General features: G+C 38.7%; 1 protein-coding gene and 2 long non-coding RNA genes across 7 annotated transcripts in view; 2 read left to right on the forward strand and 1 right to left on the reverse strand.

The window, feature by feature from the left end:
- On the forward strand, nucleotides 1-1926 carry LOC114154195 (uncharacterized). The gene is made up of 2 exons (XR_003597517.1): nucleotides 1-129; nucleotides 1769-1926. It is a non-coding gene; the product is annotated as an uncharacterized LOC114154195 (long non-coding RNA).
- On the reverse strand, nucleotides 275-2911 carry LOC114154200 (uncharacterized). The gene is made up of 3 exons (XR_003597518.1): nucleotides 2799-2911; nucleotides 708-805; nucleotides 275-440 (listed from the first exon to the last, which is right to left on the reverse strand). It is a non-coding gene; the product is annotated as an uncharacterized LOC114154200 (long non-coding RNA).
- LOC114154166 (uncharacterized) overlaps nucleotides 2483-22749 on the forward strand; it is a 26948-nt gene continuing 6681 nt past the window's right edge. The window contains exons 1-8 of one of the 5 annotated variants that reach the window (XM_028033032.1): nucleotides 2484-2660; nucleotides 6399-6479; nucleotides 6939-7072; nucleotides 8270-8453; nucleotides 11931-12028; nucleotides 14997-15180; nucleotides 18617-18714; nucleotides 21472-21655. In XM_028033032.1, coding sequence (XP_027888833.1) covers nucleotides 2571-2660; nucleotides 6399-6479; nucleotides 6939-7072; nucleotides 8270-8453; nucleotides 11931-12028; nucleotides 14997-15180; nucleotides 18617-18714; nucleotides 21472-21655 — 1053 coding nt within the window. In that variant the 5' untranslated portion in view covers nucleotides 2484-2570. Of the gene's footprint in view, nucleotides 2661-6398; nucleotides 6480-6938; nucleotides 7073-8269; nucleotides 8454-11930; nucleotides 12029-14996; nucleotides 15181-18616; nucleotides 18715-21471; nucleotides 21656-22749 lie in introns of all 5 variants that reach the window. The other 4 variants (XM_028032996.1, XM_028033014.1, XM_028033023.1 and 1 more) reach the window with 4 other exon arrangements.

Consider the following 22749-nt stretch of genomic DNA (forward strand, 5'->3'; position numbering starts at 1 on the left):
GACAACGCAACCAAACCCCGGAACAGTGGATCAGAGAAACGAGTGGAGCCGGAGTGACTGGATCAGTGGACTTGGAGTCAGTAATGCAGCTCTCTCATATCGACCTGAAATGCATTTAAAACACACTCAGTACGTATTTTGTGATTTAGTTTAGTGGCGTTTTCTTGAAGTATGTAACATATTTGTCTTTCCTATGAATAAGACTCGGTTCTGGGGCCCTGCTTTCCACACATTCTTCATTTCTACACAAGGTGTCAGCATAAATATGTTTACTTCTACAGCATTCCTCCATATTGAATCTTTAAGTTCTGCTCTTAACACATCTTGCTTTACAATGTCAGATAAATTGTTTTTTCTAAAATGATCCTGGGTTCAGTCAGCTGAGGATTTTATTCATCAATTCCATAGGATCCTCACAGCAGTTTGGCAACAGCTGGATCCTAACAGACAAAAGTAAAACAAACAAAAAGCAACAAAACATAAGCCATTTTACAGTTGCTGCTTAGGCAAAGTGACTTGTGCGTTATAACTTCTTATTTCTTTCTTAAAACAGCTTAGTTTTTTTCTTATGCTAATAACAATCAAACAGTTTGGCCAAAATCTATTTATCAATAGGCAAAAATAGTTAACAGTAATAGTTACTATCATTTTGAAAATCAATCTAAAATCAATTAAAAAAAAGAAAAGAAAATAGCTGCAACACCTACAGAAGTCCTGAAGAAAGCAGAATAATTTTCTTCCACTATGTCTGGCGGCCCGCTGGAGACAAAGACCCCTGACCTCCGTGAGCTCAGTGGTCTGAAATCTATCAAGAAAAGTTAAAACCTCTTAATATTTATGGAACAGATACGGAAACCTATACCCGATCAAAGTTCAAGTTTTTCAACTCTTTCTTAAAATGCATTTTTCAACTAATTCTTTTTGTTTTACATATTATCTGTCTCATACTATGCTGTCATGACAAAGTGACAATTTTAACAAATTTAAAAATAAATGTTAAAAAGTCAATTCAAACTACAGTGAAGGATAACAATGACCATAGACTATTTTCCATTGAAACAAGTATTTGGGAATCTACTTTTACAGCATAAAATGTATAAATGATGAGTATATGTGTTGTTTTTTTGTGAGCAATGCAAAGAGAATAGCACAGTAATAACTAGAAAATTTCTAAAGAAATTTAAACGGGGCCTGCCAAAGTGTGCCCGTCAGTTTAGACCCAGCGTTCTGATGCTAAAAATTAGCATCAATGCAAAAGAAAGCTGCAATGTACTTAAAACCATGTGGAGAATCACAAGCATGTTGAGTAACATGGACGTACTGTATGTCATTCAGTATGTTACAATTAGTGTATAAGCTAAAGTTAGAAAAAATGCTAATGTTAGCCTAAATGCTGTCAGTAGCATGTGGGGCGTCACTAGCATGTTGTCTGACATTTACTTCCTCCATTCAATATAGTAAACATGGCTAATAAGTAAGAAAAATAGCTAAAATCTTATTTTAGGTAACAGGCTAATGCACTGCCGGGACGAGCCGCATTAACGGTAACGAAAGAAAAATAAATTATTATAATAAAGAGACATTCTATTTAGTGTAGAACAATAGGTGCCTCCCTATGAATTTCTAAAGCAGGCCCCAGCAAATTGATCTGGAGGCCATTAATACATATCCCATAAGCCTTTAATTTGTCGTACCCATTGATGTGCCAGACATACTTTGGTCCCCGACTGACATATAAGCTTCATCTCAAGCGATTTTGTGCACACAGGTCAACCCCGTTGGGATCCAATAGGCGCATCAAAAGAAGTACTGTTTCCCTGTCTGTGACTATGCCAGCCATCCAACATTTCTGGTGCATCCTCCTGTAGCCGTGCTGTCTCCCAGACCCTTGTAGTTGTTGCTCAATAAAAGAGGCCACTTCTGCAACATCTGTCTTATTTTTTCTATGCCAAAGGCGCTTCTTTTGCAGTCTTCTCTCCAGTGTCCGGAGACTTAATTTAACATTATGGGTTTCTTCCAAAACTCGCAAGATTTCAAGATTAGTAAAACCACTTCTAAAGTATTGCTCAATGTTATTATCAATATCAATTTCTTTCTATCAAGTTGAGCATATCTCAAACTATAGAGCCAACTCAAGTTATCTCAATATAATGAGATAGTATCTCATTATTTTGAGATAGAGTTTCTCATTATAATGAGATAGTATCCATTATTTTGAGATAGTATCTCATTGTAATGAGATAGTATCCCATTATTTTGAGATAGTATCTCATTATTTTGAGATAGTATCTCATTATTTTTGAAATATTATCTCATTATAATGAGATAATTTATAAAAAAATTTTTACAGAATGGCGGAAACGGGCTTCCATAGATTTATTACCCCAGCACCTCGAGCATACTACTGTCTGCCACTGTATATTCTTTATTTGTAAATAAAGTTTATTAAAAATTTTTTTTAAAAAACTGATCTGGTGGTGCGGTGGGTGAATAACGTCTCTAGGCAACAATGTGTCAACACACAGCAAGTACAGACAGCTCCATCGATGAGAGGTTAAATTAACATCGACATGTACAAGAGCTACCAGCCCTTTAATCCTATCGCCAACCATTTGCAGCAGAAATGGCAATCCAGACGCTATTCAAACCACCTCGACAAGGTAGGATGATGGGAAAAGCCTGTAGCAAGAGGTTTAATTTGATGACTTTTTTATATTAAGGGTAATGTACCTCGGTGTATATTAATATTTATGCAATTACATCAAATGTGTTTCTTTAATGACGTTTATGTTGTGTACCTCTGTTTCTTTATTACTGGGGATTTGGTCCTCCAGTTCCGCCTCACTTTCCTCTTGTGTCCAGTGTCCTCCGTGACCGTTATAAATATCACGTTGTCCATTTCTTCTTCCCGTTGATTATTTGTTCCACTGGGAAGATGCAATCTACGGAGCCTCCTAGGGGACATAGAGAACATTTTTTTTCTTTTGCGTTACCTCACAATACTTTTGCGTTCCCTCGCAATAAGCGCCTGTATACAAAGTAGACCAGCTTGTCAAATTGACATTTGTGTATATAGTCAGAAATGTCAATTTCAAATTTCAAATATATACACATTTAAAGAGCCTCAGTGAAAACGTGTTTATATAACTCTTTGTTACAAAAACTGATTGAAAATCGATTAATTCGCTGCATGTTATTATGGAGGACCAAAACTGACAAAAATAAAAGGATAAATATATATTTATACTTTTATTTCTTATATTATTTCTTATGTCAGTTTTGGTCCTCCATAGTTTATTTCTGTTCAATGTGGAACTCTTACACATTGAGTTCCATCTCAGTGTGTAAAATTGAGATGGAACTACACATGAAAACGGCCCTTTATTAACCATTCAGACTACCAACACAAAAAAGACACAATCAAAACTGTCAGATGTGACTTTAGTACACCGTATACTGTACTAAGGAACTCAGTAACTCAGAAATAATCCAAATAGTTTGGATGTGTTCTTTTTTCTCTTTCCTTCTTTCTGAAAGTTTGTTTAATCTACAAATCCAAAGTTTGTAAGATCATAACCACAAGAAGAAGTTTTTGCGTTTCAGTCTGTGGTGTGAAACTATGGAACATGAATTAAAACAACATACGAATATTAAATACCGTATTTTCCGCACTATAAGGCGCACCTAAAAACCTTCAATTTTCTCAAAAGCCAACAATGCGCCTTACAATCCGGTACGCCTTATATATGGACCAATATTAAGCCACAACAGGTCTTGCAAATACGGTAAGCAGCTGCCGACTTCATTTTCCCCCGTAGAAGAAGAAGCGCGCGGTGCACGCTGGGTTTTGTGTAAAGACCCCAAAATGGCTTCTATTAAGAGACACGCTTACGACGCAGAGTTTAAACTCAAGGCGATCAGTCACACAGTAGAACACGGGAATAGAGCAGCAGCGTTAGAATTTAACATGAACAACTCAATGGTGCAGAAGTGGAGGAAGCAACAGCTGTTCATTTTGGGAATGAACAGAGTTTTCAGAACGCTGGTTTGTAATCTATTAATAAAGTTTTACTGACCTATCTGACTGTTTTGTTGACATTCCCTTTAGCGCAGTTCCATCTAATGGATGCATAACATAACCCCAGCCTCTACTGTAGCATCTATTCTATGCGCCTTATAATGCGGTGCGCCTTATATATGAAAAAAGTTTTTAAATAGGCCATTCATTGAAGGTGCGCCTTATAATGTGGTGCGCCTTATAGTGTGGTGCGCCTTATAGTGTGGAAAATACGGTAATTCAAACTTTTGTATAAGGAAACAGTTTGCACTAAATATGAGAAACTATCTTGATGTATTATGTTGTTATTACAGCGCATTGTACGGTGGCCCTGAGGTGCAAACCACTTCAGCAAATTGAAAGCACAATTACAAATTACAAAAGCACTACAACATTAACAAAACGGAAAGGGTATGTCCCAGTTGGAGACCTGAGAGATCGCTGATTGGACGACAGTGCTTTTGAACCGGAAGTTATCGCTTGAGCGTGTCGGCCCGTTGTTGCGATACGTTATAGCGTCCGCCATATTGAGAGTGGCTTATCTACCAGCAAGCTAATACAAGTTAATGGACCGAACTTCATAAGGTGCCGTTCTGCAAAGTATTTCAGGTTTATGAATGCCACTGATACAATCTCTCACACATTATTATATATAGGAATGAAAAAAACAAAAACAAAGGACAACATTTCGAACTTTTTGATGTGATTATTTAATTGTTTTGGGGCACAATAATTACATTTGATACAGCTGATTCTGATAAATTGTTTTTATTGATGAACCCACACACATACCTTTACAGTGATGTATTCATGAACATATTAACACTATTCTATAATTCAATGTGCATTTGCTATTTCAAGATATGAATTGAAAAACGTAACGTAAAGGCAGTGGGTCCACTTTGTACAGTAAAAACGTTGAAACTAGTCCACGTAGCACGTTTTCTCCACTGCCACTGTCAAGATGGCGGCGACGTAATAGGACTCTGCGTATAGTATTCATGCCTATTGTCCAACCAGCGATTTCTTAGGTCTCCAACTAGGACATACCCTTTCCATTTTGTTAATGTTGTAGTGCTTTCCTTAATGTTGTAGTGCTTTCGTAATTTGTAATTGTGCTTCGTTAATGTTGTAGTGCTTTTGTAATTTGTAATTGTGCTTTCAATTTGCTGAAGTGGTTTGCACCTCAGGGCCACCGTAGTAATTGTAAGAGTCAATATTGTCATTATTTTTGTAGTAAGAGTTGTTATTAGCGTATTATTGAATGAATCGTACTAAGCAGGAACCTGAAAGTAGAATGAAGGTATACTGATACAACACTTATAAACATGATGTTCCTGGAGAAGGGTTGCGTTTTAATAAGTTTATATTTCTACTCACTCCTTTGGCTGTTTATTGTTTATTGCATTGCTGTAATTTTATTGTAACTTGGCGCGTTCAATAAAATAAGAATAGACAGACAGACAGATAGATGTTATTTTTAGGCCTCTTGATGGGACCTGAGTCTGAATTTCGTACTGAGCTGGTATGACAATTTTTGAAACCTTGAATCCCCCATATAGATAGATTTAAAGTAAATTACATACATTTCAGTTTTTGCTAGATATTAAATGATCCCACAGTCAAGTTATGTATGTTATGTAAATTAGGAAAATCTTTTCTGTCTGGAAACCTAACCAACTACATTGAGTCATAGACTTTGAAGCAACCATTCTTCCAAACCTAGCACATACAGATAGTGGACAGTCAACTGCATTAATCACTAACTTTGCAACAATTTCTCCTGTAGTAATGGAAAAGAAAACTCTCCTTTAACAGAACAAAAAACTCCATCAGAACCTGGATCAGTGTGAGAAACAGTAGTTGTTAGTTTGAGCTACAAAAGCTAGAGAAAGTCTTGACATTTCATGCCCCTTAAGCAACACAAGACACAGTGGAGAAAAACCCTGCTATTAACGACTGTCAAACAAGGTTGCGCTAGCTGTTCAAAACTTAAATCCAAGCTGCAGTTAAGATGATTTTATTTTCCTCAATATCATCAAAAATCGAAGGCAGAACATAAGTGAATAACAGACATTCGTGTCCAAAAGCAGCATTAAAAACGGATCCGCAGGTTTAAACAGTGATCAAAGACGAAAAAACATACAACCTTTGGTTACAACCTGCATTGGTCAGCAAAAAGTAGACTTCCCCAATCACCCACTCACTAAAGTCACCAGGTGAGCAACATGTGATCTACTATACAATCACCACTAACACCACGTGATCCAGCGCTACATCTATCCGCAACACCTGCTACAAACCAAGTTCAAGTCGGTTTTCTTTGCTTCTACCTGCACAGGTGCAATTTGCCCACCCTGTAGTGGACACCAGGAGAAGGCGCAAATCAGCAAATTCCCAGTGTAAAATGAAGAGATTGCAGGTCAGTAAGCAGACACACAAACACAGATGCAACAAGTCATAAAGCCAGCTATATGCAACAGTTTCCTGACCAACTGTACAGTATTCTACAAATCATATATATACCAAAACAAAATCAATGTGCAGAATATTTGAAAGGCAAAGAGGGCAAATATTGACAAATGAAGGTTTGCATGTTGACAGACCAAGAAAACTGAGTGCTGTAAGGAAATGCAAAAGGTGTTTCTATAAAGTCTTTAGTCTGAGGTTTTATTGTAGGTTATTTTTAGCTCAGATGGCTATTTCTTCTAAAAACTGAAAAATAATTTGATAGGTTTTCCTCCTCTTTCTACATCGCAAATAACTGTCTTCAAATTGTGGAGACACATCAGTGTATGGACTGTAAAGACATTCTCTGAAAATTTAAAAATTGGTTTTAATATGTTTCCATGTTAAATTTCTGGTTTTTAACTTGGTGAAGGATCGACGACTGTCTGCTGCCAGGAGAGACAATTGTCTTTTGGCTTCCAGGATGAGAGACGATCGTCTTTTGGCTTCCAGGATGGCTAACATCAAAAGCACAGTGAATGACAGGAATGAATACTACTTTAAAAGGTTAGACATTTTGGGATTACTTTAATATAATATAAAAGAAACAAATTTATAAGTCACCTATATGTTTTGAGTCACTTGACAGTTGATGTCATGAAAGGCTTTGCTATTCTTTCATTTCATTCTTAACTAAATATTTATTTTACACAAGCACATCTAATATGTTAAGTAGAAATTGATATCAATGTAGCTACACTATATTGCCAAAAGTATTTGCTCACCTGTCGTGACTCACATGAGTTTAAATGACATCCCCTTCCTGAACCACAGGGTTCAATATGACGTTGGTCCACCCTTTGCTGCTAGATCAGCTTCAACTCTTCTGGGAAGGCTGTCCACAAGGTTTAGGAGTGTTAATGGGGATTTTTGACCATTCTATCAGAAACGCATAGTGAGGTCACATACTGATGTTGGACTAGAAGGCCTGGCTCTCACTCTCTGCTCTAATTCACCCGAAAGGTGTTTTATAGGGTTGAGGTCAGGACTCTTTGCGGGCCAGTCAAGTTCATCCACACCAGACTCTCCATCCATGTCTTTATGGACTTTGCTTTATGCTCTGGTGCACAGTCATGTTGGTAGAGAGGCAAAGCCCATGTCCTGAATAACAACCCCACACCATAATCCCCCGTCCACCAAACTTTACACTTGGCACAATGCAGACAGACAAGTACCACCAAGTCTAGCAGCCACCAAACTCAGACTCGTCTATCAGATTTCCAGAAGGAGAAGTGTGATTCGTCACTCCAAAGAATGCCTCCATTGCTCTAGAGTATAGTGCCTTTACACCACTGCATCCAACACTTGCACAGGGGGGGTCCCATCACAGTTCCACTCTCACTGAGCTCCTGAGAGCGACCCGTTATGTCACCAATGTTTGTAAAAACAGTCTGCATGCCTAGGTGCTTCATTTTATACACCTGTGGCCATGGAAGTGATTGGAACAGACTTTGATCATTTTGATGGGTGGGCAAATACTTGTGGCAATATGAAATATATATGAATACTGAATATGTAAAAAGTCCACTAATGGGTTATATAGAATCCAGAACAGGTTAATGATTTACTGTAAGTGAAATCTCTTCATAACCTTAGATACAGATGCTATGTGATGCATTTGTCTTTAGGTTAGATTTTTGGGGACATTAGAGGACAAATAGGAAACAAAAGAACACTTTTGTTTAAATTTTTCTGTATCCTCAGTATGAATACTAGAAAAAGGAAGCAGGATCTTATGGTTATCAGTGAGGAAAATCAGGCCATGTACCAACGAATCTTATCCCGAAAGTCGGTGTACTGCCGAGAGCATTTTCTGGGTGACTGGATGAAGACAAAGATCTTGCGACAACACCTCTCCCGGTATCCCAGGGAACAAGCAACTAAACAGGTGAGACCACACTATCATCATGTCTGAAAGTTTTACTCAGAAACAAAGAATTCTTAAAAGAATCCATGATTATTTGTAATAATATACTTTATTTGAGAAATATTTAGGTTGTTTAGTTTTTCTGAATTATAAAAAAATATTGTTACATGAACGTTGCCATGTTGGTCACACTGCAATGCATTCTTTGTAAATAACGTTTAGAGGTCCGATTGCTTTAGGTTCATCTAGCCAAAATAGCCATGGGCAATGTTTTCAAGCCTTTTCAGAATGAACCAGAGAGCATTGAAATCAATGGGAATGTAGAAAACACAAGGAGTAATGATGATGGAGCTGGTGTTTTGGTGCTGCTCCCACTTTCAACATCATAAATGAAACAATGAAAGACACATATCTGTGGTCAGACTGTGTGATCCGTAAGCAAGTAGCTCTCTAGCTCAGTGTCTGGTCCAGTTACAGCTGTTTAGGGTCCGGTGTCGGTTTGGTCGTACATATTCAGTACCAACGGCAGCAGCAATTAGCTCTGTTGGCATTTCAAAAAGTTTCCAGCGCTGCATGTCTGATCTTCCTTCCAGCATTTTTCTCTGTTTAGCCGGCGGCAATACTGTAATACTGTAAATCTTTATTGTCATTGTCACAAGGACAACAAAATTTAAAAGGTGCCATCAGTCAGTGAATATGCTTAAAAACAAAAAATAACTGTCTCACAATTCACACACAATGTAAGAATTAACAAATAACTGGTAAAAAATAAATTAATTAATTAAACAAACAAAAAAATAAGAATAGCCACATTCTCACATACATCAATCATGTTGATTAATGGTTGTTTTCGATTGCATTTAGTTTTGTTATTGCTATCGGGTAAAAACTGTCTCTGAGACGGTTGGTTCTTGTTCTGATTGCTCTGCATCTTCTGCCTGAAGGCAGCAGTGTGTACAGAGAATGTCCGGGGTGAGAAGTGTCCTTTGTGGTGTGTTGTGCTTTTCTTAGACAGCGGTCGCTGTGCAGGTCCTCCAGTGAGGGGATTTTTTGGGCTGTATTCACAACCCTTTGGAGAGCTTTCCTTTGAGCCATAGTGCTGCTGTTATACCATACGCAGATACAGTAGGTCAGTATGCTCTCTATGGAGCACTTGTAGAAGGACACCAGCAGCTTCTCCTTGATGTTGTTCCTCCTGAGAACCCTCAGGAAGTACAGTCTTTGCTGGGCCTTTTTTATCACCTCGAAGGTGTTCATGTTCCATGTGAGGCCCTGCTCAATGTGGACCCCCAGGAAACGGAAATCAGCTACCCTCTCCACACATTTTCCCCCAATGGTTAGTGGTGTAATGTCCGTTTTATACCTCCTGTAATCTATTATGAGTTCTTTTGTCTTTGAGTTGTTGAGGAGCAGATTGTTCTCCCTGCACCACTGCAACAGCCGCTCCACCTCACCCCTGTAGGCGCACTCGTCGCCTCCTGAGATGAGCCCCACCACTGTGGTGTCATCAGCAAACTTGATGATGGTGTTGCTGTGGTGGGCAGAGGTGCAGTCGTATGTGTACAGACAATAGAGCAGGAGGCTCAGCACACAGCCCTGTGGAGAGCCAGTACTAAGGCTGAGGGCAGTGGATGTATGTTTTCCCACCCTAACTCTCTGCTGTCGGTTGGTCAGTAAGCTCAGAATCCACATGCGGGTGGAGTGAGGGAGGCCCAGGTCCCCCAATTTGTCCACCAGTCTGTGAGGGAGGATGGTATTAAAAGCAGAGCTGTAGTCCACAAAGAGCATCCGCACATAGCTGCCCTGCTGCTCCAGATGTGACAGAGCAGCAGGGAGGGCCGTGATCACGGCGTCCTCTGTGGATCTGTTGGCTCTGTAGGCGAACTGGTGGTGGTCAAAGCCAGGAGGGAGAAGTACTGCGATGTGACCCCAGACCAGTTTTTCAAAACACTTTCTCACCACAGGGGTTAGTGCCACTGGCCGGTAGTCATTGAGGCAAGAGATGTGAGGTTTCTTGGGTTTAGGCACTTTGTGGATAAAAACTGTCACCTGTTAGACCCCTCGTCACTTTCGCTCGTACAAATGACTCAGTCGCCTGGAGTGAAATGTTGAGGGCACCATTTAAGGCCTTCGGAAGTTGTGTTTGGCTCTCTCGCGCTCCTCTTCTTCCCTCTGACTATTGACCCAATCTTTGTCCTTCCACTGTCAGGACATGCACTTTCCAGTTGAAGGTTCATACCTCTGAACTATTTCAGAAAACTGGTTGATCGCGCTTCTTTACTTTTTCAGTCTGGAAATGATCCAGTCTGACCTCACTGTTGTTTTATTTACAACCAACAGTGATACAATGTGGCATTATCTAAAATTACACCAGTCAAGCACAACATGATAAACAAATTAGGTAAAGTTAGCCTTCCTGTGTTTACTCTGTAGATTCTAGTACAGAACTGTCCCAGCAACGTCATTAACCCATCAGGTGAGAAAATGGCAAACTCCATGAATGAAAAATATGACAACAGATATGCATTTGAGTTTTAGCATATCACAAATTTTTTAGTTAATCGGAAAATTACAACATATTTAGGCCAATATGTTCAACTAATTTTGGATCAACTAAAATAAATTCATTGGCAAAACAGTAAGCATATTTCTCAAAATTATTAGTAAAGAAACAACATGGATTACCTGCAAAATCCAGTTTCTTAAAATTTGCAGTTTATCTCTCAATGGTAAAAATCTGTCAGTGAACATGTCAGTGCCTCAGAATGGCAAGTCCTTGTTTCTGTCATGAAGTGTGGTCATGAAGGTGGTGAGGCAGACTCGGCGGACCCAAGTTGGAGAGAATAAATGGTAATTTAATGGTGAAAATACAAATCCAAAGTCCAAAATCCAGGCAGCACAGAATGCGTGGAAGGTTAAGGCTCAAAACTGGTAGCAAATGGTAAACAACAGACATCTGGATGAACAGGACAGATAAGACAAGGACCAAGGAAAACAGGTGGGTTTAAATACACAGGGAGACAATCAAGAGAAACAAGGAACAGGTGTAACTAATCAAGGGGTAGATGGGACAACACAGAGATTCTACAGAACACAGAAACCTAAATAAACACACAGAAACAACCAAATCCTTACAGTTTCATTGTGTTCGAATAAGACAGTCAAATTGATTTGTCATGTTGACAATATAACAGTGTGCTTTGGAGGGATGTTCTGTTGTAAACCATGACTAAAGTTTACATGGCAGAAGGTATTGTGAATTGTAATTGTGGGCTATCAATTGCAAGAGATAGGACAAGATTCACATTCATGCTGCTATTGTAATGTGTTGACAGGTCATGTCATTTTGATTCCAAAAAGAAAAAAGATCAATGCAGAGCACAAAAAATCTTAGAATAGAAATGGGACATAAGACAATCACAAGGAAAAGTGTACATGCAGTGCCACAGAGTTCAGCTGTACATGTGTTTGTAGTCAGTTCTATGTTTGTGTTTGCAGAGACTGGAAAGGAAAGAGAAGATGGTGACCTTTGACAAACAAGACCAGTCTTCAAGCAAGTCAACCACTGGCAGAACCAAAGAAATTCCTAGAGACCAGTAAAGCTCACAACTTATATGGAGATGTTTTGCAAATTCTGCTTTGACATTTTAAACAAGCAACATGCTGCCACTAGGCCTCAGTGTCTAAAACCCTTAAGTGGCCTACATCATCTACATCAGTGTTTCCCAGTTCCGGTCCTCAGGCCTCCCTGGTCTGCATGTTTTAGGTGTTTCCCTTCTGCTACACACCTGGATTGAATATATGGGTGATCAACAGGTTTCTGCAGCACTTGATGGTCATGCAATCATTTGAATCAGCTGCTCTGGAATAGAGGCACATCTAAAACATGCAGAGCAGGGGGGCCTGAGGACTGGAATTGGGAAATGCTGATCTACATCACATGACATGCAGCAAATGAGACATCACAAGTGTTATTTACTTCATGGAAGCAAATAAGACATAAGACAAGAAATAATATTTTTTATTTATCATTATGTATCTAGAACAGGATGAATGCATGAACAAGAATATAAAAAAGATATGGGTACCACATACACTATATTGCCAAAAATATTCACTCACCTTCTTCAGTGTTTCCAGGTTATTTTCTATCATGCCACCCCTAGGGATAATAAAAAGATTTTACGCCAACTGACCCCTGTCCAAATTGAAATACTATTCAGAATCTGATAATATTTAATAATTTATCTGTACTACCCACTGGCTCCACCATTAAATGACCCAATTATCAAAACAACTGAAATGAGAGGTAGTCGCTAAATTTATTGTTTTAAGTTTATAAACAAGTTCCCAGTGCAGTTTATTAACTCAAGACTGCTCAGTCTGTGGGATTCTCAATAGAGAAAAAGTGCAAATGATCATCTTTGACGTACATTTTTACAATAAAATTTTATTATTTTTACAGCTTTTTCAGCTTGTAAAGTTATATAGTTTTAAAAAATGTTTGTGCAAAATTTGCAACAATACTGCTTATTACAGCTTGTCAGAAGAGATGAAAAGTGGATATTTTACGTTCAGAAAAAATAGGCCTTATCTATGTCTTGGGCTTTTTCTAAGAGCTGTTACATTCTTAATGCCGAGTTAGGGCCTGACTAAGAGTTTTTTTGTGTGTGTTTTTTTTTCTTTCTTTTTTTTTTTTTTTGCCTGTTTGCTTTAATTGACAACAAAGTTGTAATGATACGAGAATAAAGTAAAAAGAAAAGTTATGAAAATTTAACACCACACTGTTCTACAGTAAGGAACACTGAGGGTCTTGTACAGTTATAGTTGGTTTTGTCTTACAAATAAGGAAATATTTAATCTTAACAGATCAGAAACAAATCTGATCTATTAAGACGCTTGAAATAATCAACAACTATTGATAGAACTGTTATTTCAAAGAACGACTTGCTGAGATGGCCATGTCATATCTTAATCACACTAGCAAACTTTTTTCTTATTAAAATTAAGTTTTAATAAGAATCTCGTCTTTTAACAACTAGTAGTATCTATTCTCGTAATATGACTTTGTTCTCGTAATATTCAGACTTTTTTGTACAGTAGTTTAACAAAAAATCTTAGTCGGGCCCTAACAGTCCGTCATACTTGTTTTGCTAACCTCTGCTGCGGTTTTTTTTTCACTGTAATTTTTCCATCTCTCCTGTATGGCAGTAGAAATGTTTCTAAACGTCCAAGCTTGTATCCTCACTGAGGAACCACTGGTCTTAACAGAGCTCTTAGCTCAGTGTACAGTAGATTACCTCTTCTACTACCTCTTCTTCTACTAAACGGGAGCCTATTGATTAATTTGACAGGAGGTGTCTCTAGGTGGCAGACTGCTTCTTGTTTAGCAGTCAAGAATAAATAAAAATAATTATAAAGTCTTGATTTTCTCCACACCAGGCTCTCCATCCATTTCTTTGTGCACCACTGCACAGTCATGTTGGAAGAGAAAGGGTCCAGCTCCAAACTGTTCCCACAAAGTTGGGAGCATGGAGTTGTCGAAAATGTCTTGGTATGCTGAACTATTCAGAGTTCTTTCACTGGAACTAAGGGGCCAAGCCAAGCTCCCGGATAACAAACCCACACCTTAATTCCCCATCCACCAAACTTTACACTTGGCACAATGCAGTCAGACAAGTACCGCGGTCTAGCAACCACCAAACCCTGACTCGTCTATCAAATTTCCAGATGAAGAAGTGCGATTTGTCACTCCAGAAATGCCTCTACTGCTCTAGACTCCAGTGGCGGCATGCTTTACACCACTGCATCCAAAGGTTTTTCCAATGCATTGGTAATGTTAGGCTAGGATGCTCCTGCTCCACCAAGGAAACCCATTCCATAAAGCTCTCTGAACAGTGTTCCTGAGCTAATCTGAAGGTCACATGAAGTTTGGAGGTTTGTAGTGATTGAATCTGCAGAGAGTTGCAGACCTTGTCGCACTATGTGCTTCAGCATTCGCTGAACTCACTCTGTTAGTTTACACGGCCTACCACTTCATGGCTGAGTTGCTCTCTTTCCCAAACACTTCCATTTTCTCATAATACAGCTGACATTTGACTGTGGAATATTTAGGAAGGAAGAAATTTTACAACTGGATATGCTGCACAGGTGGTCTCCCATCACAATTCCACACTCACTGAGCTCCTGAGAGTGACAGCAACATGATTGGTGACCCGTTCTGCCACCAATGTTTGTAAAAACAGTCTGCATGCCTAGGTGCTTCATTTTATACACCTGTGGCCATGGAAGTTATTGGAACAGACTTTGATCATTTGGATGGGTGGGCAAATAATTTTGGCAATATAGTGTATAATATGAATTGCTGAATATGTAAAAAGTCCACTAATGGGCTATATGGACTCCAGAACAGGTTAATCATTTACTGTAAGTGAAATCTCTTCATAACCTTAGATACAGGTGCTACGTGATGCTTTTTTTCTGTAGGTTAGTTTTTTGGGGAGATCTTAGAGAACAAATTGGAAACAAAAGAACACTTTTGTTAAACTTTTTCTGTATCCTCAGTTTGAATGCTGGCAAAAGGAAGCAGGATATTGTGGCTATCGGTGGGCAAAATAAGGCCATGTACCAACGGCTCACACCCCAAAAGTCTGTGTTCTCCCGAGAGCTTTGGTTGGGTGAATGGAAAAAGACGGAGATCTTGCGACAACACCTCTCCCGGTATCCCAGGGAACAAGCAACTAAACAGGTGAGACCACACTATCATCATGTCTGAAAGTTTTACTCAGAAACAAAGAATTCTTAAAAGGATCCATGATTATTTGTAATAATATACTTTATTTGAGAAATATTTAGGTTGTTTAGTTTTTCTGAATTATAAATAAATATTGTTACATGAACGTTGCCATGTTGGTCACACTGCAATGCATTCTTTGTAAATAACGTTTAGAGGTCCGATTGCTTTAGGTTCATCTAGCCAAAATAGCCATGGGCAATGTTTTCAAGCCTTTTCAGAATGAACCAGAGAGCATTGAAATCAATGGGAATGTAGAAAACACAAGGAGTAATGATGATGGAGCTGGTGTTTTGGTGCTGCTCCCACTTTCAACATCATAAATGAAACAATGAAAGACACATATCTGTGGTCGGACTGTGTGATCCGTAAGCAAGTAGCTCTCTAGCTCAGTGTCTGGTCCAGTTACAGCTGTTTAGGGTCCGGTGTCGGTTTGGTCGTACATATTCAGTACCAGCGGCAGCAGCAATTAGCTCTGTTGGCATTTCAAAAAGTTTCCAGCGCTGCATGTCTGATTCCTTCCAGCATTTTTCGCTGTTTAGCCGGCGGCAATGGGGTTTAGGTGCTTTGTGGATAAAAACTGTAGATCACCTGTTAGACCCCTCATCAGTTTTGCTCGTACAAATGACTCACAGTCGCCTGGAGTGAAATATTGAGGACACAATGTAGGTCCTTCAGAAGTTGTGTTTGGCTCTTTCCCACTCCTCTTCCTCTTCTTCACTGACTATTGACCCCGACCCAATCTTTGTCCTTCCACTGTCAGGACAATTACTTTCCGCTTGAGGGTTAATACCTCTGAACTATTTCAGAAAACTGGTTGATCGTGCTTCTTTACTTTTTCAGTCTGGAAATGGTCCAGTCTGACCTCACTGTTGTTTTATTTACAACCAACAGTGATACAGTGTGGCATTATCTAAAATTACACCAGTCAAGCACAACATGATAAACACATTAGGTAAAGTTAGCCTTCTTATGTTTACTCTGTAGATTCTAATACAGAACTGTCCCAACAACATCATCAACCCATCAGGTGAAAAAAAGCCAACCCACATGGATGAAAAATATGACAACAGATATATATTTTTGAGTTTTGGCATATCACAAATTTTTTTGCTAATAGAAAAATGACAACATATTTAGGCCAATATGTTCAACTAATCTTAGATCAACTAAAATAAATACTTTGGTAAAACAGTAAGCATATTTCTCAAAATTATTAGTAAAGAAACAGCATGGACTACCTGCAAAATCCAGTTTCTTAAAATATGCAGTTTATCTCTCAATGGTAAAAATCTGTCAGTGAACATGTCAGTACCTCAGAATGGCAAGAACTTGTTTCATTGTGTTCGAATAAGACAGTCAAATTGATTAGTCATGTTGACAATATAACAGTGTGCTTTGGAGGGATGTTCTGTTGTAAACCATGACTAAAGTTTACATGGCTAAAGGTATTGTTAATTGTAATTGTGTAAAATCAATTGGAAGAGACAGGACAAGATTCACATTCCTGCTGTTATTGTAATGTGTTGACAGGTTATGTCATTTCTATTCAAAAAAAAAAAAAAAGAGCAATGCAGAGCCGAAATAATAATTAGAGTATGGAATAAATAAGACAATCACAAGGAAAAGTGTACATGCAGTGTGCAGCAGTCTCGCTCTTCTTCGTCTCTCTCAGTACTAACCCCGTTCCAATCTTTGTCCTTCCACTGTCAGGAATGTAACATTGTGTTGTGCTCTGGCTATATACACTATGTACTTGCCAGCTGATGGTTCATACCTCTGAACTATTTCAGAAAACTGGTTGATCTAATATTTCACATATTTACCGATGTAGGAGAAAGTCAGGATTCACCTGGCAGCAATTTACCAATACAGGACAGATTCAGAAAACACATTAAATAAAAATGTATAGAAAATATGCTTGGCATATTATCAAGAATACCTTTATTAGTCCCCCAGGAAGGAAACTGACATTCTTGTACAGGCCCATCCAAAAGAACAAACAAACACCATATGAGAAGAAGTGTCTGAGGCTGCAGCCGTGGAAGGTAATGCCCTTTCATTAGATGAGAAAAAAGAACACTTTTAAAGAGGAATGACCAAAATTGACAACTTGTTTAAGCATTTTGCATGTTAACATTTGTATGATGAACTTATGCCTAAATGTTTAGGATTTTGAAACTATGGACCTTACCAGAGGAGCTGTGTTTCATTGGCTGATGCCCATTTTATTTTTAGCACGGCTACCACGTGCGTGGCAGTCTCACAAACACACGCTTCCCGTTAGCTAAGTACAACATAATGGCAGTATTGATACAACTTCTACACCTTGAAGCCTGTCTGCTACACAGTCTTACGTTAGCAAAACAGATCAATATGCAATGTGTCTGTATCTGACATACACTAAAGATTTTATTTTAGCAGAAAAGGCTTTGGACTAAACTGTTACTCGTGTTAGCCACTCTAGCACCAAGTACAGTGTATCAGGCCTAGGCACACTTGAACATTTGCCAACAAACCACAGGAATCGCCCACTGATTTCAAAAGTAGCCTACAAAACAATGAATGCCCGACTTACTCAGCCTTGCAAGAACATTAGGCATCAGTGATCTTGTCCACAGCTATATTGATATGGAGGATGTGTGGATCTGCCATTTTCCTCATCGAGCGAAAGCATTTTGCTGTGACGTGCCCAATGTTGGAGGCATCGCGTGGCTCAAACCCCTTGATCCCATCCAAAAAAGGTGACATGAACTTGTTAGTTCCTCTGTCCATTGTAGTAGCTGATATATTGTGAAAATCCGGTAGAAATTATGCACTAAGTCAGAAATACACTGCAGAGAATCAGTCGAAGTGGAAGACGCCATGTTTACATAGAAACAACACGCCGCGAGGCTATGTTTGTGAGACTTGCGGCCATGTGGGATTTTCTAGGTCAGCTGTGGACGGAGCTTGGTGAGGTCCATTCAACAGAGACCCATATAATACATTTTGACCCACATGATATAAGTAATTAAAAACATGTAGGAAAGAGAAGGGAATTGTACATAATAACTTGCATTGATGTACAAAAGCATTTGCAACTTGTTCACAGAAACTGCTTTTTTTGATGTACACAAGTGAATTACAGATTGATCAAGTAGTTTTGAGAATTTAAATTCTGTTCTGAGAAAAGCACTGAGAAAACTGTAAATGTATCATAACATATGTCAGGCAGCATCATTGTGACCTGAGTGATGCCTGTTGAACTATGAAATGGTGGAAGTAATATGTAATTACTAAATACATTGTAAAAGTTTACAATAAACCAAATTATACATCTGTTAGCCACAGAGTTCAGTTTATAAGCTGTACATGTGTTTGTAGTCAGTTCTATGCTTTGTGTTTGCAGAGACTGGAAAGGAAAGAGAAGATGGTGACCTTTGACAAAAAAGACCAGTCTTCAAGCAAGTCAACCACTGGCAGAACCAAAGAAATTCCTAGAGACCAGTAAAGCTCACAACTTATATGGAGATGTTTTGCAAATTCTGCTTTGACATTTTAAACAAACAACATGCTGCCACTAGGCCTCAGTGTCTAAAACCCTTAAGTGGCCTACATCATCTACATCAGCGTTTCCCAGTTCCGGTCCTCAGGCCTCCCTGGTCTGCATGTTTTAGGTGTTTCCCTTCTGCTACACACCTGGATTGAATATATGGGTGATCAACAGGTTTCTGCAGCACTTGATGGTCATGCAATCATTTGAATCAGCTGCTCTGGAATAGAGGCACATCTAAAACATGCAGAGCAGGGGGGCCTGAGGACTGGAATTGGGAAACGCTGATCTACATCACATGACATGCAGCAAATGAGACATCACAAGTGTTATTTACTTCATGGAAGCAAATAAGACATAAGACAAGAAATAATATTTTTTATTTATCATTATGTATCTAGAACATAAAATTACGATGGTATGCTCAGTTATGAATGAATAAAGGATGAATGCATGAACAAGAATATAATAAAGATATGGGTACCACATACACTATATTGCCAAAAATGTTTCCAGGTTATTTTCTATCATGCCACCCCTAGGGATAATAAAAAGATTTTACGCCAACTGACCCCTGTCCAAATTGAAATACTATTCAGAATCTGATAATATTTAATAATTTATCTGTACTACCCACTGGCTCCACCATTAAATGACCCAATTATCAAAACAACTGAAATGAGAGGTAGTCGCTAAATTTATTGTTTTAAGTTTATAAACAATTTCCAAGTGCAGTTTATTAACTCAAGACTGCTCAGTCTGTGGGATTCTCAATAGAGAAAAAGTGCAAATGATCATCTTTGACGTACATTTTTACAATAAAATTTTATTATTTTTACAGCTTGTAAAGTTATATAGTTTTAAAAAATGTTTGTGCAAAATTTGCAACAATACTGCTTATTACAGCTTGTCAGAAGAGATGAAAAGTGGATATTTTACGTTCAGAAAAAATAGGCCTTATCTATGTCTTGGGCTTTTTCTAAGAGCTGTTACATTCTTAATGCCGAGTTAGGGCCTGACTAAGAGTTTTTTTGTGTGTTTTTTTCTTTCTTTCTTTTTTTTTTTGCTTGTTTGCTTTAATTGACAGCAAAGTTGTAATGATACGAGAATAAAGTAAAAAGAAAAGTTATGAAAATTTAACACCACACTGTTCTACAGTAAGGAACACTGAGGGTCTTGTACAGTTATAGTTGGTTTTGTCTTACAAATAAGGAAATATTTAATCTTAACAGATCAGAAACAAATCTGATCTATTAAGACGCTTGAAATAATCAACAACTATTTATAGAACTGTTATTTCAAAGAACGACTTGCTGAGATGGCCATGTCATATCTTAGTCACACTAGCAAACTTTTTTCTTATTAAAATTAAGTTTTAATAAGAATCTCGTCTTTTAACAACTAGTAGTATCTATTCTCGTAATATGACTTTGTTCTCGTAATATTCTGACTTTTTTTTTAGTTTAACAAAAAATCCGAGCTTGTATCCTCACTGAGGAAACATTGGTCTTAACGAAGCTCTCAGCTCAGTGTAAACTACCTCTTCTACTACCTCTTCTTCTACTAAACGGGCAGCCTATTTATTAATTTGAACACTGCTGCCACCTAGAGACAGGAGGCTTGTTTAGCAGTCAAGAATAAATAAAGACAAATTATAAAGTATTGATTCTCTCCACACCAGACTCTCCATCCATTTTTTGCGCACTCCAAACTGGTATGCTGAACTATTCAGAGTTCTTTCACTGGAACTAAGGGGCCAAGCCAAGCTCCTGAATAACAACCTCGCACCATAATCCCCCGTCCACCAAACTTTACACTTGGCACAATGCAGTCAGACAATTACTGTTGTCTAGCAACCACCAAACCCTGACTCATCCATCAAATTGCCAGATGAAGAAATGCGATTCGTCACTCCAGAAATGCCTCCACTGCTCTAGACTCCAGTGGCGGCATGCTTTACACCACTCCATCCAACGCTTTGCAATGCACTTGGTAATGTTAGGCTTGGATGCAGCTGTTCCACCAAGGAAACCCATTCCATGAAGCTCTCTGAACACAGTTCCTGAGCTAATCTGAAGATCACATGAAGTTTGGAGGTTTGTAGTGATTGAATCTGCAGAGAGTTGCCGACCTTGTCGCACTATGTGCTTCAGCATTCGCTGAACTCACTAGTTTACATGGCCTACCACTTCATGGCTGAGTTGCTCTTTTTCCCAAACACTTCCATTTTCTTATAATACGGCTGACATTTGACTGTGGAATATTTAGGAATGAGGAAATTTCACAACTGGATATGCTGCACAGGTGGCGTCCCATCACCGTTCCACACTCACTGAGCTCCTGAGAGCGACCCGTTATGTCACCAATGTTTGTAAAAACAGTCTGCATGCCTAGGTGCTTCATTTTATACACCTGTGGCCATGGAAGTTATTGGAACAGATTTTGATAATTTGGATGGGTGGGCAAATAATTTTGGCATTATAATGTATGATATACTGCATAATATAATATATGAATTACTTAATATGTAAAAAGTCCACTTATGGACTATATAGAATCCAGAACTGGTTAATGATTTACTGTAAGTGAATTGACTTCATAACCTTATGTTACCTGATGTTTTTTTCTTTAGGTTAGTTTTTCTGGGGACATCTTAGAGACCAAATACGAAACAAAAGAACACTTTTGTTAAACTTTTTCTTTATCTTCAGTTTGATTGCTGGCAAAAGGAATCAGGATCTTGTGGTTGTCGGTTGGCAAAATCAAGCCATGTACCAACGACGCCCAACCTACAAGTCTGAGTTCTCCCGAGAGCAGTTGTTGCGTGATTGGAAAAAGAAGCAGCTCTTGCGACAACACCTCTCCCGGTACGCCAGGGAACAAGCAACTAAACAGGTGAGACCACACTATATGTTGTGTGACAACGTTGAAATTTACACTTACTACACCTGTATGGACCTGAACAACTTAAAAGAAATTTAAAAAAATGTCATAGTTCTTTATTTTCTTCTGATACATCATGTCTGAAAGTTTTACTCAGAAACAAAGAATTCTTAATCGGATTCATGATTAGTTGTAGCAATAGACTTTATTTATTTTATATGTGAAACAATACAGTAATTATAATGCAGGCTGTTTAGTTTTTCTAAATTGTGATAAAATATTGTCACATGAATGTTGTCATGTTGTTCACGCTGCACTGCATTCTGGGTAAATTACATCTGTAGTTCCGACCATCCAGCCAAAAGAGCAATGAATAACATCTTTAAGCTTTTTCAAATTGAACAAGAGCATGTTGATTTCGATGGGAATCTAGAAATCACAAGTGGTAATGATGATGAGGACCAAACGGAGGAAGAGGACAGTTGGCCATAGGAGCTGGTGTTTTGCTGCTGCTGCTACCTTCAGCTTCATAAATGAAACTTTGGCAGCCTGGGATGGGTTTTCTCTAAGGTTATAAAAGATAGAGGATGTTAAAGTTGAAATGAGTGAAAGAAACCAGCCTGCAATAATACTCGAGGAAAACTGAATTATAATAAGGGCACATGAAAGTTCTACTGGAAGCAGGAGACAAGATTCAAAAGTTCTACATAATTTATTGTAGTTACTTCTGGTTGGACTGTGTGATCCGGTAAGTAGTTCTACCGTTCTATGTCTGGTCTGGTAACAGCTGTTTAGGGTCGGGTCTTGGTCTAGTTTGATTGGTGGTTTCATATTCAGTACTGGCAGCAGCAGCAATTAGCTCTGTTAGCTAAGACCAGCCAGCGAGCACTGTGAGAATTATGTTCTTTGACTTCTCGAGTGCATTCAACACCATCCATCCAGCTCTACTGGATGAGAAACTGACGCCGATGCAGGTGGATCCCCCATCTTGTGTCCTGGATTGTGGACTATCTAACTTGCAGACCACAGTTCTTGCACCTGCGACACTGGATGCACTGTCTTGTCAGACAGTGTTGTCAGCAACACAGGAGCTCCATAAGGAACTG

This window comes from Xiphophorus couchianus, chromosome 2 (genome assembly GCF_001444195.1).
Source record: "Xiphophorus couchianus chromosome 2, X_couchianus-1.0, whole genome shotgun sequence".
Taxonomy (NCBI): Eukaryota; Metazoa; Chordata; class Actinopteri; order Cyprinodontiformes; family Poeciliidae; genus Xiphophorus; species Xiphophorus couchianus.